We start from the raw sequence: 18,514 nt of genomic DNA on the forward strand, positions 1-18,514 counted from the left end.
TTGAATGGCACTTTCCCACACATCAAAAACTTTAAGGTGACACTAAGATATTGCATGGTTCTCTAGCAAGGACCTATTGAGAGGGACAGATAAACTGAATCACAGAAAAGATAAATAAGTATCAATGTAGTACTAGTTACAGAAATTCTAAATATCTACTCATAAATAAAAAATCAATCAATCTAGAATTTAACAAGACTCTGAGTGAAAGAGACAGACACACCTACAACAGTACCTATCATAAAACTTAGCCAGAAAAATCTTTCTGCATTATTTTGAATGCAAGTGGAGTTTACACATCTTACAACAAACACACTTGCCAAATATTTATACCAAAATGAGAAAGGAAGAGCAAAGTCAGTTCCTCATTTCCAGCATCAATCATCGCTGCAAACCAGTATGGAAGGGACCTATTCTCCAATTCACTTCAATCCTCAAGGTAAACAAGAAATCAAAAGAGAGGACCTGAAATAATGAGCAGATTATGAATGAATATAACTATGGTTTTATTCATATTTATGGTAAACCATATGTGTGTGTTGTGTCTAGTGTCCGTTTGTGTGTGTTGTGTCTGGTGTTCATGTCATGTCTGGCGTATACGTGTCTGGTGTTTGTCTCATGTCTGGCATCTATGTGTCTGGCATCCGTGTCATGTCTGGCGTCTGCGTGTCTATGTTGTGGCTGCCGTCCATGTCATGTCTGGCGTCTACATGTATGTGTTGTGTCTGGCGTCCATGTCATCTATGACGTCTACATGTCTGTGTAGTGTCTAGCGTCCATGTCATGTCTAGTGTCTATGTGTCTGTGTTGTTTCTGGCATCCGTGTAGTGGACGTGGTTCACATAAGCCTATGGTTTTATTGGTTCAAAAATTCCAAACAAAAATCAACTAAAAAAAGTATGAAGTTTAAGAAGAAAACCTCTGTGCATTAAAGAGCAAAAGCCGGCATTATGGCTTAATATGAGTCATTTCTGTCATCAGTTTCTTTAACTGCATTTATTTCATCAATAGCGACAGGCCTTTTAGCAGATTCTTTGACTTCGAAATCAGCACGGCAGCTATGAACAGACTCTTCCGTTGCATCTTCAACTGTGATGCTGTGGAAATTTAAAACTGTGGCGACAGATGTACGGGCCGAGTCCTTAACATTTTCATCGACACTGTAGAATGGATCAAATGAGCCTCGTCCCTCCTCATCATCTCCAAACTTCATGTCATCCTCGAAATTATCAAAATCAAAATTCCGCAGAAGTTCAGGAATCGGAAAACCACCGTCATCAGCACGCCTTGATCCCATTTCAACATCAATTTTCTCCTTTGGTGTCAAAAGTCCGTCCGCATTATTCGGAGTCAATGACCCAGCCACCGTATGTTCATCTTGCTGTACAAATGATCGGAAATTATTCTTTGAAGCGGGAATACTGGAACAGAGTGTTTCTCCAATATTTGCCAGTGGTCCCTTATTGTATGGATTCCCCTTTTTATCATATTGGTACCGGAAGTTTTCGTAAGTTGTCTGCACAATCAAAGAAAAGAAATGTAAACACCGTAAGTTTGGACAATAAACCCACAAACATGCGATGGAGATGAATCAAAAATCAGAAATGATTACGAAATTTTGCGCATTTTGAGGGATAAAATAGTCACCTGGTTTGTACAAATAAGATAGAAATGGAAAGCTGTGAGGCCCCCGACAAACCAGACAGCAATGAAGCAATATATAATGAGAAAATCCGATACATAATCATGTGAGATTGCGTCCCAAACATCGTCCTTGGTCTTGGAAAGATTGACCCAAGAGAACACAAAGACATATAGGCACAAAAAGGTTGATGTTGTAATAAACATGAAGAAGTACCGATAGTTTCGCTGCAATTATGACACCATGTACAACGATTACTTCTTGTGACAAATGAAATGCATAAGACAATAAAATCAATCCAAACAAAAATCTAAGAAGACATTTTGCAGTAACGCGGACTTACTCTTCCGATGCACTGGCCAACCCAGGGACAGTGATGATCAAATTTCTGGACACAGTTGTTGCATATAGAACAATGAGAAGTACGAGGGGGACGATAAAGCAAGCATGTATCACAGAACTTCACTTTCACCGTGTGACCATTAATCATTACATCTTTAGTTCGAGGTAGTTTCAGATGAGGGGTCGAACCATTAATCCACTCCATGGAAGGAGTAGGTATATTAAATGTTTCGTCGCATTCAGGAGGTGTTGAATTTCTAGGGATAATTCCAGGATCTCTCCCGGAAGTCAAGAGAAGGAATAGGAAATCCTGCACATGAGAGTTGACTTACATATCAGTTTTAAATTTTAACTTTCGAAAGAGAAAGGCGTTTGAATCGAGGAATCTACCAGAATAGTGAGAGTTAGACCGACAATCACTACGGGACACCAAAAAACACGACCACTACTGGCATTCTCATTCTTGGCTTTAAGATACATCTTGACACAAAATGTAATTGCAGGTGCAGCAATTAGGAATGATGTAAGGAACAAGGAAGCTACATCAGGACCGAAAACCAGTCTCCCACCACAGAGAAACTTCTGAATAAAAAGAAGCGAAAAAAACAAAGCAGAATTAGTAAAGAATAACATATGCGTAATGCGTCATTAATTCACACGTAAAAAAAGAAATTCACTTATTTTCAATCCAATACAACAGCGTAAAAGCTTCCAAAGTTAGACATATAAAGCTTAAAAGTCCACATCCATGACAAAAAATGCATTTATTGAAATAAAAAATTGCCGACGAGAAAAGTGTTCAATTGAAATAGCACAGGTACCTCAACAGCTTCACGATATCAAAACATCATGGATTTTGCATTCAAATCCGTACGATAACGGACATAAGGGAAAATAAACAACAACCAAACAAGTTTAACTACCAAATATTTGTAATCGCATGCATCAGTCAACGTTCGTAATTTACTACAAAACCAAATTTAGCATATGTTTAGCTTCGCGTCAGAGATCTTAATCTTGCACCATAGACTGTTTCCACTATGATTCATCAAAGCTCCAAAACTAAGCTTCCACATCAACGTGCCTCTCGTGGCAACACCGCAGAACCAAACATATTCATAGCATTGCAAGCAATTAAGCATTCAATACACATCAATTATGCAAATAAAGCAATAACAATCATGCTGAAAAACCCTTACCCACACAGCAAGAGAAAAAAAAAACATTGATAGAAAAGTAAAAATGTAACAAAAACTGAACACAAGCAATCAATCAACAGCATATACAAAATCAAATTTTGATGTCATAATCAGGAACTAGCAATAACCAAAAGAAAACAAAAGAAATAAGAACTGACATTGCCTCCTCTCCAAACTTGATAGAGCCTCCTCGGTTTCATATCATGGGCCCCAACACCCGAAGGAGGAGACCCAAATTGCTGATTTCTACTCCTAATCATTGCAGCAGCAGCAGCACACGTGTGACTGTGTCACAGAAATATATCTCCAACCTTGACAAAACCCATAAAAACCCAAATCAAGCAAGCATCAACCCAGATTCAGAATCTTGTTAAAAATCCAAAATTTCGATCAGGGGTTCCTACAATTATCCTATCTCTGCACTGAGAATGGAGAATGAAGATTCAAGAGAGAGAGAGAGAGAAAGAGAAAAAGATGTTTGTTGTTTGTTGTTTGGAATCACAGAACAAAGCTGTGACACCAAATTACAAACAGGAAAAATTTGATTGAACGAAGGGATCAGAGGAGGAAGAGAATCTCCATGACCCTTTTTTTTCTAATAGAAAAATTTCCTGAAAGTTTCCGAAAATTTTCTTTCTTTCTCTCTCTAAAAAGTGTTTTTCTCTCTCCTCTGGGATTGAAAACCAAAGTGCTGGCAGCTTAAGGTGTTCTTGGGCGGATGTTCCAATTGTTTGCGGCTTTTACGCGCGTTATGTTTTTCTTTTCTGTCGCAACAATATTCATTTTTATGTTACCTAAGACATGTTTGTCTATATCTACTTAATATAAATCCAAGGTTGTCATGATGGCAACCCTAGCCACATGTCACCTTGGTAGCAACTCTAAACATAAACCCTAATTGTGTTTTTACTAATGTATCCAACTCTAATTATGTTTTTACTAATTTATCCCTATATTAAAAATTAATAATAATAATAATAATAATAATAATAATAATAACAATAATAGTAAACAAAATAATAATAATAATAAACATAATAGTTATAATTATAATTATACTTAAAATAATAATAAAAATAATAATAAACAAAATAATAATAATATTAATAATATATTTAAAGTATAATATTAATAATAAAAAAATTAAAATAATTAAGTATTATATATAACAATAATAATAAACAAAATAATAATATTATAAATAATATAATTAAAAGTAAAATATTAATGAAAAAATTTATTCAAATAATTAATTATTTTTTATTATATATATAAAGTTTTAATATAGATTTGTCATTTTTAAAATATAAGTTAAACATATCTTTCTTCTATACAATATTATTTTTCTTATTTACAACATAAATATTATGTCGATCACATAATATGAAATTTTTTATATAAATAATTTATAATAGAAAAGAAATAAAAAATAATAAATCATTTTTAATCACTCACCTCTTCAATTAATGTACCATTAAATAATTAATGGATTATTTTTTTATTTTTTTTATAAATCACTCAACTGTAATTTTTTCAGTTACAAATCTAAAAATTAAACATATAATTTCTAATATCATTACATTTTTAAAATTATAATAAAAAAACTAAATTTTTTACTTATTTCATTCATTTTTTCAGTTATTAATTAATTATTTTTCTAAAAAAATAATTGTTATAAATGATTAACATTATTTTATTTAAATTAAAAAAAATAATATAATTGAAAGTAATGTAGTTAATCTACTTAATATAAATCCAAGGTTGTCATGATGGCAACCCTAGCCACATGTCACCTTGGTAGCAACTCTAAACATAAACCCTAATTGTGTTTTTACTAATGTATCCAACTCTAATTATGTTTTTACTAATTTATCCCTATATTAAAAATTAATAATAATAATAATAATAATAATAATAATAATAATAACAATAATAGTAAACAAAATAATAATAATAATAAACATAATAGTTATAATTATAATTATACTTAAAATAATAATAAAAATAATAATAAACAAAATAATAATAATATTAATAATATATTTAAAGTATAATATTAATAATAAAAAAATTAAAATAATTAAGTATTATATATAACAATAATAATAAACAAAATAATAATATTATAAATAATATAATTAAAAGTAAAATATTAATGAAAAAATTTATTCAAATAATTAATTATTTTTTATTATATATATAAAGTTTTAATATAGATTTGTCATTTTTAAAATATAAGTTAAACATATCTTTCTTCTATACAATATTATTTTTCTTATTTACAACATAAATATTATGTCGATCACATAATATGAAATTTTTTATATAAATAATTTATAATAGAAAAGAAATAAAAAATAATAAATCATTTTTAATCACTCACCTCTTCAATTAATGTACCATTAAATAATTAATGGATTATTTTTTTATTTTTTTTATAAATCACTCAACTGTAATTTTTTCAGTTACAAATCTAAAAATTAAACATATAATTTCTAATATCATTACATTTTTAAAATTATAATAAAAAAACTAAATTTTTTACTTATTTCATTCATTTTTTCAGTTATTAATTAATTATTTTTCTAAAAAAATAATTGTTATAAATGATTAACATTATTTTATTTAAATTAAAAAAAATAATATAATTGAAAGTAATGTAGTTAATAATTGGTAAACAATTGAAATAAAAAATTATGAATATTAAACATTAATTTTTGTGTTACCCCTTTTTTTTTTTTTAAATTCTCCACACACGTTAGTCAATTTTTTTATTGCTTAATATATTTTGCAAAAACGGTGGAATAAAATCTCACAAAAAAAATAAAACGGTGGATTATAATAAATATTACAATTATGAATTTAGTAAAACGGAATTTAATCATCATTAATGAATTCACCTCATATTAAAAATCTAGGTATCCTCAGTTTTTATAGTTACTCTTTTTACAAATTCTCCACATTAACTCCAAATTAATTTTTATTATTACTAAATATATTTTGTTAAAACAGTAGAGTACGTATTATCTCAACAAAAAAACGGTGGAGTATGATTAACCATCATTAATCACATTAATATAATATAATTTACATTTATATTAATTAATATTTTTGTAACTCCCAAATATATATTAAATCATATTTATATTAATATTTTTGTTATTCTTTATAAATACCTCCTTCATTATTTCTATTTGGCCATCTCATCATACACATATCTACATTTAGTCATCTCATCACATAGATAATTTTTTAAGTAGATTAGTCAAAATGACTAACAATGTTTAATATTGAAAACATATCATTAACATACCGTATTTTGTATTTTTATTTTACATGATAAATTTTTTGTTTTATTGTTGTTTGTAGGTATCCTTCCATGATAACTCCAGTATGAAATTTTGGGTGGCAAGATTGAAATTAACTTGAAGGTTAGAGTACTATTCTACCTCATTGCACAAATACAACGCATAATAAAAGTCTCCATATGCTTTTATTATTCACATGCATAAAGTGAATGGAATAGATACATTGACAAACTGGCAAACCAATTACATATCCTACAAAGTTTTATCGGATGTAACATGCTACCAATTATATAGTTTGAGAGATTTAGATGTATGCCAGTTGTTGTTTTGTAGTTTTTTTATTTTTATATTTTGGGTCTTGACCCTCTACCTTACCAAAATAAAAGAAGAAAGATATATATTTTTTTATAATATTCAGTATTACTATAATAAAATTTTGGCATTAAACGTATTTATATTATGTTATATTTAAAAAATTTATATTTTTTTTAAGTTGATTGTATTGAATATGATTATATTTTTAACTTAATTACATTTTATGTTTGCTTTGTTAGGAACTTGGATTAAAAACCTTTTACTATAAAATATTTTATTATATAGAATGAGAAAAATTATTTATATATATATATAAATATATATATATATATATATATATATATATATATATATATATATATATTGTAACACTGTATTACAAGAATAATAGAATTTTTTTCAATCTTTTTCAGAATCTCAATTGTATTATATTTTGTAATAAATATTTTGTAGATTGTATTTTTTTTATTAATTATTCAATTTTAAATATAATGTAAAGAGAATGGTAGACCACAAAATATGAAATATGTGAGATAAAAATATATTGTATAAAATAAAAATAAAAAAGCTGTGAGTTGAGGAAATAAGTGTATTTTTAAATTGGAGGTAACAATTTGAAAACATGTTATACTTATTTAGTAAGATTTTAATAAATTCATAATAGTTTTCATGCTGTCTTTGATTTATAAAATTCCACGGAAAACACCAAAATATAAATTCATAATATTAATTATTATTATTATGAGTATAAATTATATGTAATTAAATTTACTAAAATATATATTATTTAAAATAATATTTGAGGTAAAGATAAATAAATCCCGTGCAACGCACGGGCCATACATCTAGTTTTATCATAAATGAAAAAGGGAAACAATCCCATATATTAAAGTTCCCTTTTTATACATTATTCAATCAAAATCATTAAATTGAAAAAAATAATAAGATATTTTTCGGATTGAATATATGGGATTGTTTCCCTTTTTCATTTATGATAAAATATAGACAAACATGTCTTAGGTAACATAAAAATGAATTTTCAAATGGTATGTATAAAATTTGACTTAAAAATTTGACTTGCAAATATCAACAATGGTATGTATGTATAATGTCACTATAGAAATAGTATTTGAGAAATTATCTTTTCAAATGTTAACATATTTGTTTTAGTCGTATTGTTTTTATTTTATATATATAATTAATAAAGTATTAATTTTACTTATTCATAAATTTATTTTTAATATAATTTTTTTTGCTTATTTTTTATTTAGGGTTTGTTGGTTGATCAAAGAAATTATGATAAAAATTCATGTTGAGCCTGAAGATAAATATTTATCAGTTTTTCAAAATCACTATAAAACGATATTAGGTGTACAATTGCGTTGAGTCACTCAATTATCAAACACAGACTTAATATCTCATTTATTGTACCGTAAAAATAACTTATTCAACTATTTTCTTAAAAGATAGACATTTAATACAATGCAATTTTACTTTTTAAAGCGAGTGATGATTTGGTAGAAAGAGCTTTTGAGATCTGTCACGAGGTAGTCAAGTTCTTCTCTAATCATTTTAGATAACTTTTGGTTGATAAGCGTCAGTTAGACTGGACTATTTTGAGGAAGGCAATGCTATATTTTTACTGCTCATTTTTTCTCTTGGAGTTAGATTGAGTGGTTAGCCATTGTAATGGTAATAAAAGTCATGGTGCTAATGGGTTTAACTTCTATCTTTTGAGACGGTTGACTTTTTCTTAGGGAGGATATGGGAGTTATGTTCGATCAATTTTTTTGCATATTATATTTGTCACCTTGATCCATAAAGTCGAGTCTATTCTATTTGGCATATTTTAGGCTCATTTCTTTGATGGGATCTCTCTATAAAATTATTGTCACAGTGTTGGTATTTAAACTCTATGAGGTAATGGGTTACCTATATTCCCCGAATCAATCAAGTTTTCATAAAGGTGGATTGTTAGTAGATGAGGTGGTGTGTGTGAATAACCCGGTGGATCTGGTAAAGAAATTTTAAAAAAATTGTATAATTTTTAGGTGGATTTTGAAAAGATATAGTATTCAGTCAGTTCATGTTTAATAGATTATATGCTTATCATGTTCGGTTTTAATGCTATGTAGAGATCTTGGACTCGTGCTTGTGTTTTTTTGGAAATCTTACGGTTTTGGTCAATGGTTGTCCAACCTAAGAAATTAGCACCCAAAGGGGGTTGAAACAAGGTGAACCCTAGCTTTGTTCCTTTTCATAATTGTGCCTAAAGGTCTTAATGGGTTATTTACCAAATAGGTTGACCTAGAACTTTTCTTTGGTTTCCGAGTCGACTTCTCAAATGTTAATGTCTCCCATCTCCAGAATGCAAATGAAATAATCATCTTGGTAGATGCTTATGTATATAACCTAAGGTCGATTAAGGCCATTCTTCGAGGCTTTGAGCTGACTTCGAGTCTTTAGGTTAATTTTGCAAAAAATTGGTCTTATAGGGATTAATGTGGTATACTTTTTTGGACTTAGCTGGTGAATTTCTCAATTGTAAGCAAGAAATCCTTTCTTTCAAGTATTTAAGGCTTTCTATGGGGCTAGCCCTTGCCTTTATTTTATGTTAGAACCTCTAGTTAGTCTGCTTTCTAGACAGTTCAACTCATGGAGACATCGGTATGTTAACACTGGGGTCGGTGATCTTACTTAACTTTGTTTGGGATGTTTCATTATTTTCTTCTTAACTTTCCTAAAAGTACCCATTAAGGTTTTGAATAAGGTTATTAGGGTCCAAAAGGAGGTTCCTCGGGTTAAAGGTGATTCTAAGATCTCTTGGGTGAAGCAGTTTAATGTTTGTAAGCCAAAGTATCACGGTGGTTTAGAAGTCAGAGATCTCTATTTGGTCAACTTGCTCCTTTTGGCTAAGTGGAGGTGGAAATTTATTTAAGGAGCAAATTGTCTCTAATATGATGTTTAGTCTCCATGTATGGTGTATGTGTTACTTTTTCATCATTAGAGGGTAGGTAGGCCTGCTTTCGTCATGTGTTTACCTGGTGGGAATATGTGTCCATCTTAGGTTCTAAAGCTAGTGATTCTTCTAATATAATTTGTAGACAACCTTAGTAAGAAAGTGGAATATAGTCGCCTTACCTTCTTATAGAAGAATTCTTGGGTATAGTACATTCACTTTTCTGTCATGTTTCCTAGACTCTTTAGTATATCTGATCAGTAGGATTTGTCTGTTACTCAGGCTAGGGTTCGTGTTGATGGTAATGTAGTTTTGTAGTTATTTTATACTATAAATTTCTCCAAGATAAGATCTCTAATAGAAAGAGTGTTAATTAGCTTAATATGTTAGTGGATCTATAATGGGTTTCTTGTCCATTGTATATTGAGTTGGTTACATTTTATTTGTGACCTCCGACTTGGAGCATTTGTTTGGTGTACAATTTTTAGGTGGTGCTTCGTCTTTTATATGGATCTTTCGACTATTTTTCATATGTGTATATCATTTAGTGGTAGGTCTAGTATTAGGGATAATTTCTCTATGATTTGGCATTCAACAATAGGATCAATATCGAAATTCCATAATTATATTTTTTTATGTTCCTCTACTAGCTTGAATGATGAGAAAGATAAGAGCATTTTCCTAGCTTTGAAATGGTATCTTGGTAGGTTTGCATGAATCTTATTTGATTTTTCAATCTGGCTTGAGAACCCAGTTCTGTGTCTGAGCCAACAAGTGATTGAGTGTCTTTGACCTTGTAGTGTAGTGTTCTTGAGTGCTCGTCAAAAAGAATCTTTTATGATGACAGGGGTTCCTTTAGGATGATATCTAACCTTACCTTTATTTGGGAGATGATTTTGCCTCGGATTTTCTTGAATTATATCAGTTGTCTTTGTGTTTAGGTGTTTGGGCCCCGATTGATGTGTGTGTGTGTGTTAAGCCCTTTGTTTTTTGTCCTTGATTCGGAACTTTTATGTCTACCTTGGTGCATCCTTTCTACATGAAAGGCATTTAACTATCTTATATATATATATATATATATATATATATATATATATATATATATATATATATATATATATATATATATATATATATGAGATTGTTAGTTTTGGATGTGAGAATAATCGTGACTTTATATTTTAGAAAAGACACCTCGTTGAGTGTATTATATGATTGTTGTATATATAAATTATATTTAGCTTCAATTTCTAAACAATGTGTGACTATTTTGACCAATTCGTAACAATTGCTCCCCATCCATTGAGGCTAAGGAGCACAATGCAAACTTCAAGTTCCCACATTTGACACCAATGTTTCGATCGACTTCAAGTTTGCGTCAATGCGGGTGTGAGGTATTGTCTATTTTGGGTGTGAAAACTCTCAAAGACTTGTCCTTCAAAAAAATGTATTGTTAAGTTAAGTTATATGAGTGTTGTATATAAACTACCACTAATTTCGATTCCCAATCAATGTTGGTCTATTTTGACCCGTCCAAAACAAATTTGAACACAGAATAAAAGTTCTTAGTTTTTTTTTACTTTAATAGTCTAAGGGCCAAAATTTTACCTTTTAAAAATAAATAAATAAAATGTTGTAGATTCAAACTCACATTTATGCAATTAAATATTCATATATGGTTATCAAATGAGTTAAGTTAATGTAACAAATGTGTAACTTATTAATAGGTTAAGCATCATATGACCAATGAGAAAAATTCTCATGTAACAAAAAAGAAATAGACTTTGCGGATTCAAACCATGAACATTAGAAAAAGAGGCATGCTATACTTACACTAAAATTTACACCTAAAACCTACACCGTATGATACTATGTGAGAGTAAGATACAATTAAATATAGGCACATATTTCTAGGTTGAAATAAAATACTATAAAAAATTAAAAACCCGTATGAAATACGGTGTAGTGTCATAAATAGGTGTAAACTTAGCATTCTTGTTAGAAAAATATGATAAATAGCCCTCCAAGGCTCCAACTAAGCCACAATATTTATGTTAAATAAATTATCATATTGTATATTTATTAGCATAATATGTTGTTGTTTTTATCATATTGATGGCTCTTTAGAAATTTTGAAAAAGAAATCTAGAATCTATTTAACAATTTAAATTAGTTTAAATAATATTTAAAAATGTTGAGATTTTAAAGTTTGATATAATGATTGTGAATAATAGTTTTGTGATTGTGGTGCGCACTATAGAGACAGATAAGACACGCGCATATATAGTGGGTGGGTGGGTGCGCATGAATGTGCTTGAGTTTTATCTTAGATCATGTCTACAATATTCTCTATTAAAATAAAATAAACAATAAATCATTACTTAGTTGACAAAAATGCTGGAACCAGATATTATATATGCTGCTTTCAAAGCTGGCATTTGGCTCAACATACAAAAACACACTTGTTACTTTCTCCTTCTGTTTTAACCTTCAATTATCCAACTCATAAGTTTCATATATTAACTACTTTATGGTTTGTATTTTTCTGTTGTGTTGTTATCCATTAATCATAGGCCAGTTTAAGGTAGTTGGTTTGATTCAGGAAAGATACTACTCCATAAACAAACTAACAAACTTAATTAATATATGATTAGAGTGATGTCCCATTAGGGTGCATACATGTTAGACAGATATATTATTTATGATAAATAAACAAAAAAGACAACCAATAATTTAAATGGCATTGGATATAAGACAATTGGAAGCCTTCTTCATTTGTAAATTCTATTCAAGACAGCTTGAAACAAAATCATAAGGATTCACGTCTGGATTTGTATGTTTACTATTCCCTCCGTTTTTTATTATAAGTCGTTTTAGACTTTTCATACATATTAAGAAAAATATTAATTATTGTATGAAAATGAGAAATTATGAAGGTTTTTACATAATTATCCTTCATTAATGACATGTGGAAGATAAATTTATATAATTAAAAGGAGAGAATAATAAATATTTAAAGATATAATAAGAAAAATGACATTAATTTTTCATTGGAATTGTAAAGCGACTTATATTTAAATACAAATTTTTTTCCAAAACGACTTATACTAAAAAACGGAGGGAGTACCATCTTTTAGTAACTTCATTCAAGTTTCTTCAGACTCGATGGTGACTCAGGCACGGTGAAAGACCTTCTAACGTGAACAAATTTTTTTTTTTTTTTTTTTTTGCATTTTTAACAATTTAATGGCGGTTAGTAATCCTCAATAAATAAAATCTCCGCTAAATAACTTCAAAACATGATGAACAATAATGAATAGTAGATATAAAAAAACATTGAAAAAGTGGGAGTTTTGGACTCCCAAAAATAACTCCCGCTAAAATAATTGCATTACATTTTAAAATTGAACAATAAAATTAGTTATGGATAAATTTGAAAAATAAAAAATTTCATTTTGAATCATTAATATTTAATTGATTCATAATAGGTAATAATAATTAAAGATATAAAAGATAATTTTAGAGATTTTTTTTAAAATAACTAAATTTTTCAAAAAATTACGTAAATAATCAATGTTTCAAATTAATTACAAAAATATCATTTTTTTTCACTCATTTTACACATTGTCGCCATCCTAAGTTGGCGACTACACCTAAAAAAGAGACCAAGTCGCCACCCCATGTGGCGACAACATTTAAATTTAAATTTTTTTGTGAATTGTTGGGGTTCAAAACCGCCGCAAACTTATTTTTTATTTTTTATAAATTGTGGCGGTTCAAAACCGTCGCAAATTTATTTATTTTAAAAAATTAAATTTGCGGCGGTTTTGAACCGCCACAATTTACAAAACATTTAAATTTAAGTGTTGTCGTCACATGGGGTGGCGACTTGGTCTCTTTTTTAGGTGTATTCGCCACCTAGGATTGCGACAATGTGTAAAATGAGTGAAATAATGGTCATTTCTGTAATTTTTTTGAAATATTTGTTATTTACGTAATTTTTTTGAAAATAGTGGTTATTCTAAAAAGAATCAACTTTAAAATATAATGATCGGATTTCAAATTCAATAATTTCAACCAATCCGATGGTTATTATGTCGCTGCATAAGTTCTAGCTGCCGAGAATCCAAATTCATATACTTATATATTTGCGTAGTCTAATTCAACTTACAAATGCTTATATTATTGAATCGGTAATTATATTTTGAATTTAAACTTAAAACATGACAATTTTTTTACTTAAACAAGAAATATTATATCTAACAAGTTTTTTGACATGTTACATCTATCTATAATATAAGAAAAATATATATATATTTTCTCAACTTTTGTTCTGGTTCCGCCATGTGGAAGCTTGAGAAGAGAGTAAATATTGTGATTTTTCTATTCTATCATTCCACATCGGCCTTTATCTCCTCCATTCAATTTGATTTCTACAAATCCTTCAACACACGGTTACATAAACAGTTTGTCTTCCTATTTCGAAAACGGTTCTTCAATTCACATTCTTGACTCATTAACTGTGTCTCTCTCTCACTTGCCCATTATGTTTCTCTCTCTATCTATTTATATGCTTCCTCTTCATCTTCCTTTTCCTCTTCCTATTTCAGGGCTTTTACTTCAACATGAATGAATCTAACTCAAGGTATGGAATTCATAAACCTTCATATCCTTGCTGCAAATGTTGAATTCAGAGTGTGATTTTATAATGTTATGTATTTTAAATTCAGTGATAATATTATGAGTCATCCTCGAGTCGGTTAGTTATCATGTATCCTGCTGTATCATTATTTTTTTCGTTTTTTTTCTTCCATTTTTATTAAGAATGGATGAAGATAACTCATTTTGATTCCTATTCAAACATGTTGAATAGATCACAGTGACTTCACTTTAATACAATTTATCAGATTGCATGAGCCGTATTTATCATTAGTTATTTAGTCATTATTTCTCAATTGAATCTTTCTCTTTTATTCTTGTCATGTTTCAACTTTCTCTTTTTTTCATTCATAGAATAACGTTCCATCTCACCGTAAGAACTATGATGACCTGGAGGTAAGGAATATTTGTTTATAGTTTATGCTTTGTCAATAGGAAATAGTTTAATTTAGGAATGAAATTCCTGTTGGTGCCTTTGTATCTCTTCTCTATTTTGCCGTTACTACTAACCTATATGGTTTCATATGTTGTACCCTATCTCTGAATGCTTCACCTAGCCAGCTTACAAATTGGAACAAAAATCAAGTAAACCCTTGTACTTGGTCTAATGTTTACTGCGACCAGAATACCAATGTTGTTGAAGTGTAAGGGTTTTTCTTGATCCGGAGAACATGTTTATCTTATTGATGGTCAATGATTTTATTCAATTCATTGCAGTTCACGGTTGAAGCAGTAAAGCGCCAAGCAACAAAAGTTTTGGAAGTATTTATTCGGGAAATTTATCGTCTCCACAGGGATTAGCGCATTGAACTGCCGTTCAACGGTTTCCAAAGTTATGAGTTTGGATTGAATTGTTTAAAGCATAAAAACAGAAAAGTATATATCAACACAAAAAGAATTCATTATTTTAGAGAGAAGAGACTTATCAAACATTGCATATAATTTACTTATCACAAACTTAAACTTATCGACCAGTTATACTCAACCTACAATACTCATCAATATCATCAAGCATCACTCACACCCTAAGTCATTTCTAACCCAAAGTAAAGAGAACTACTATATCATCTCGGCGACGATCTCTCAGCCAACCAAAACTACACAGAAGACAACCGTATTGCTCGCGTCGATGATCTCTCAACCAACACAAACACAGAGGCATTAAGCTTCGATACCCACGACATATATTAGCTCCAAAAACTATCTCTAGAGTCTAGAACTAATAGATATCCATCTCTAATCAAAATTTGTGAGGTATATGTCTATAACAACCCAAATCCAAACATAAAGCTTTATACAACACCATGATCAACAAATATACATGAGTTCAAAGTAAAATCATATATAAAATCCAACCAAAGAGAAAATACACAAAGAGGAAGAGAAATGAACCAAACATCTCACAGTTTGTAAGCTTCGATTGATGATCAATCCACCCCGGATCATCCGTGTGCAAGCTCCAAAGTTGTTTTCTAAGCTAATATACCTAAAAAAAATAAAGGTTTGATGAATTGGGACCAATATTACTCAAAACATAGCCTAAAAGATTATGTATTTTTGGCCCTTAAAACGTGTTACTGTCCAGGCCAATTTCTCCGGGCGACTAAATGGCTCGCCCGACGAGCCCAAATTTCGCCCGGCGAATTACACCAGAAACAGCAGAAAATTCGGCACTGTTTCGGCCATAACTTGAGAACCGTAACTCCGATTTTAGTCTGGTTCGAAGCGTTGGAAAGCTTATTCAATGATCTATCTAACAATGACAAAATGACAACCAAATTGATGATTTTTATCATCCTTATTTTGAGCCTTATTCTATGATAAATTGGTAAAATTTGCATTCTTGAAGCTTAACCTTTGGCCTTTATTACTCAATGCTCCAACCATGCATGAATACCTACAAAAAGACATAAAAACTATCAAACGATACATAAATGAATCAAAAACACAAATTATACACAATATGTATAAATCTAACTAAAACATGTGAATTCACACACAAGTTGAGGAAAAGAGACGATAAGTGTCGTAAAACTATATACATAAATAACTACAATCTATCACTTATCATTCACTATCTTTTATGGGATTGACTGGAACCTTGACCCTAAGAATAGGAGCTCTAAAATGTCTTACAACTCTGTACGTATATATGAAGTATCCGCCCGCATCATTATAGTTCTTAGTATCATCATTCTTGGTGCATTGGATTATATTGTTTTAATGATATGAATTGGTAACACAGTTCTTTACAGGGGAATCGCATCACCGGTGAGATACGAAAAGAAGTTGGAAATCTTACCAGCTTAGTGAGATTGGATCTGGAAACTAACATGTTAACCGGTGGAATACCATCTTCCTTTGGTAATCTTAAAAGGCTTCAATTCCTGTATGTAAGTACGTGATGAGTCCTTGCAAGCTCATTTTACTATCCTTGTGAAATGTTTAAAAATGTCTAATTTTGATTTTGCAACTAGGACATTGAGTCAGAACCTTCTCAAAGGGACTATTCCAGAATCACTTAGCAGTGTCCCAAACTTGATCAATCTGTAAGTGGACTACTCTTCGACGCCATCTGCTCAATCTTAGTATATTTCACTGTCATTTTACCATATGATGGATTGTCCATACGTTTCCTTTGTAGTCTGTTAGATTCAAATGATCTTAGAGAAAGGATTCCAGAGCAGTTATTCAATGTTACTAAGTACAAGTATGTATGGTAAATTAGTTTTATATTGATTATTTATTTAAAGCTCGACTTAATGAATTTCTATCCCTGACCCGCATATACGTAACTTCATAATCATATACAAAAATTACGGTTACCAACCTAATCAAATAGTAGTGTATGATTCTAATGGTCATTGATAACATTAGAACTGAAGGTTCATGTGTTTTTTTCATTTTCATAAGTTAGATTGCATATGTCCCAGTTCAAATTTGTTTCACTATATTTCTTATCACAGTTTCACTAGAAATAAGTTGAATTGTGGCGTGGGTTATCAGCATCTTTACTTATCTGATAATGCAAATCAAGCTTACATTTATTTCCCTAACCCTCCACCTTCCCACAAGCAACAAGCAACAGGCAGAAAACTAATTTTCCTTTAATTGGAAGGTTCTTCACATAAATCAAAAATAGGCCTCATAGTTGGAACATTTATAGGTTTTAATCACACCTCTGTACACTTTAGTACCATCCAATTTGAGAAAAGGAATTGTATATCACTACCAATGTAGGTTTGATTTATGTAGCAAAATGCAAATCCAGATCAAGAAACCAGACCGATACATGTTAATGAAAGCTCAGACCATCTTCATGAACATTTAATTAGCGATTTATAGTAGCTTGCATTCAGAAAAGAGAGCTGGAAGAAAGCATTTGGGTACTGAAGCAAATAGACATATTATTGGACTGATGAATTACGACATTTTAAGTATAAGCATAATGTTTAGAAACATGATTGACAATTTTTTTTTCCAATCTCAACAATAATGTATGAGTAAATTTGTCAGCATACCAACTTCCTCCTGTTCATCTTCCAGTGTTGGAGCTGCTCACGCGGGCTTCTCCAGTTTTTCCGATTCACATCAGAAACACAGCTATCGATATCCATCGGCTCAGCCAAAGTTTCATCAACCATGGTTTGATTTTCATGCAGTGTAGACAAGGTAATGCAATCGATAGGCTTGCAGAGGCCAAAATCAGAGAGCTTCATGTGACCATTTTTATCCAGAAGTAGGTTATCGGGTTAATATCTCTGAAAGATGAAAAATCATGTAATTAGCACATTAAAATGGCCCATATAACCATCCAATAAATCATCATCAATGATTAAACAAATTAAGCCAACAGCTACATAGGCACAACCAAACTGAACCTGTGAATGTAATTATGTTTGTGAATAGACTCTATGGCAAGAACACTCTGTGCCATGTAAAATCTAGCCACATTTTCACTTAAGGTGGTTTCCCTTATCAGTAGAGTCATAATGTCACCCCGGGCAGATACTCCATACTTAAATACAAGTCCTTCTAAGTATCTCAAACTTCGTTTCTAAAATTTTCTTTCAAAGAATAATTCTCCTAA

At 30.2% G+C, this 18,514-nt stretch overlaps 2 protein-coding genes across 2 annotated transcripts; one reads left to right on the plus strand and one right to left on the minus strand.

The window, feature by feature from the left end:
- Nucleotides 1–90: 90 nt before the first annotated feature.
- Nucleotides 91–3,965, minus strand: LOC131623710 (probable protein S-acyltransferase 4). The gene is made up of 6 exons (XM_058894725.1): nt 3,342–3,965; nt 2,375–2,566; nt 1,986–2,294; nt 1,648–1,869; nt 920–1,516; nt 91–465 (listed from the first exon to the last, which is right to left on the minus strand). Exons 1-5 carry the CDS (start codon nt 3,441–3,443, stop codon nt 956–958), a joined length of 1,386 nt encoding a protein of 461 aa, XP_058750708.1. The 5' UTR covers nt 3,444–3,965; the 3' UTR covers nt 91–465; nt 920–955.
- Nucleotides 3,966–16,551: 12,586 nt separating this feature from the next.
- On the plus strand, nt 16,552–17,535 carry LOC131623752 (probable LRR receptor-like serine/threonine-protein kinase At5g10290). The gene is made up of 5 exons (XM_058894775.1): nt 16,552–16,566; nt 16,680–16,813; nt 16,902–16,973; nt 17,069–17,143; nt 17,391–17,535. Exons 1-5 carry the CDS (start codon nt 16,552–16,554, stop codon nt 17,533–17,535), a joined length of 441 nt encoding a protein of 146 aa, XP_058750758.1.
- Nucleotides 17,536–18,514: the final 979 nt, after the last annotated feature.

This window comes from Vicia villosa, unplaced genomic scaffold (genome assembly GCF_029867415.1).
Source record: "Vicia villosa cultivar HV-30 ecotype Madison, WI unplaced genomic scaffold, Vvil1.0 ctg.000077F_1_1, whole genome shotgun sequence".
NCBI lineage: Eukaryota > Viridiplantae > Streptophyta > Magnoliopsida > Fabales > Fabaceae > Vicia > Vicia villosa.

Bases quoted from the DNA above. Each gene is read 5' to 3' on its own strand.
- LOC131623710 (XM_058894725.1), bottom strand. From the start codon at position 3,443: ATGATTAGGAGTAGAAATCAGCAATTTGGGTCTCCTCCTTCGGGTGTT. The intron at 2,295-2,374 runs GTAGATTCCTCG...TCTCATGTGCAG, and splicing joins GTCTAACTCTCACTATTCTG to GATTTCCTATTCCTTCTCTT. The intron at 1,517-1,647 runs GTGACTATTTTA...TTGATTGTGCAG, and splicing joins ATCTTATTTGTACAAACCAG to ACAACTTACGAAAACTTCCG.
- LOC131623752 (XM_058894775.1), top strand. The intron at 16,974-17,068 runs GTAAGTGGACTA...TTTCCTTTGTAG, and splicing joins GTCCCAAACTTGATCAATCT to TCTGTTAGATTCAAATGATC. The intron at 17,144-17,390 runs GTAAATTAGTTT...TTCTTATCACAG, and splicing joins ACTAAGTACAAGTATGTATG to TTTCACTAGAAATAAGTTGA.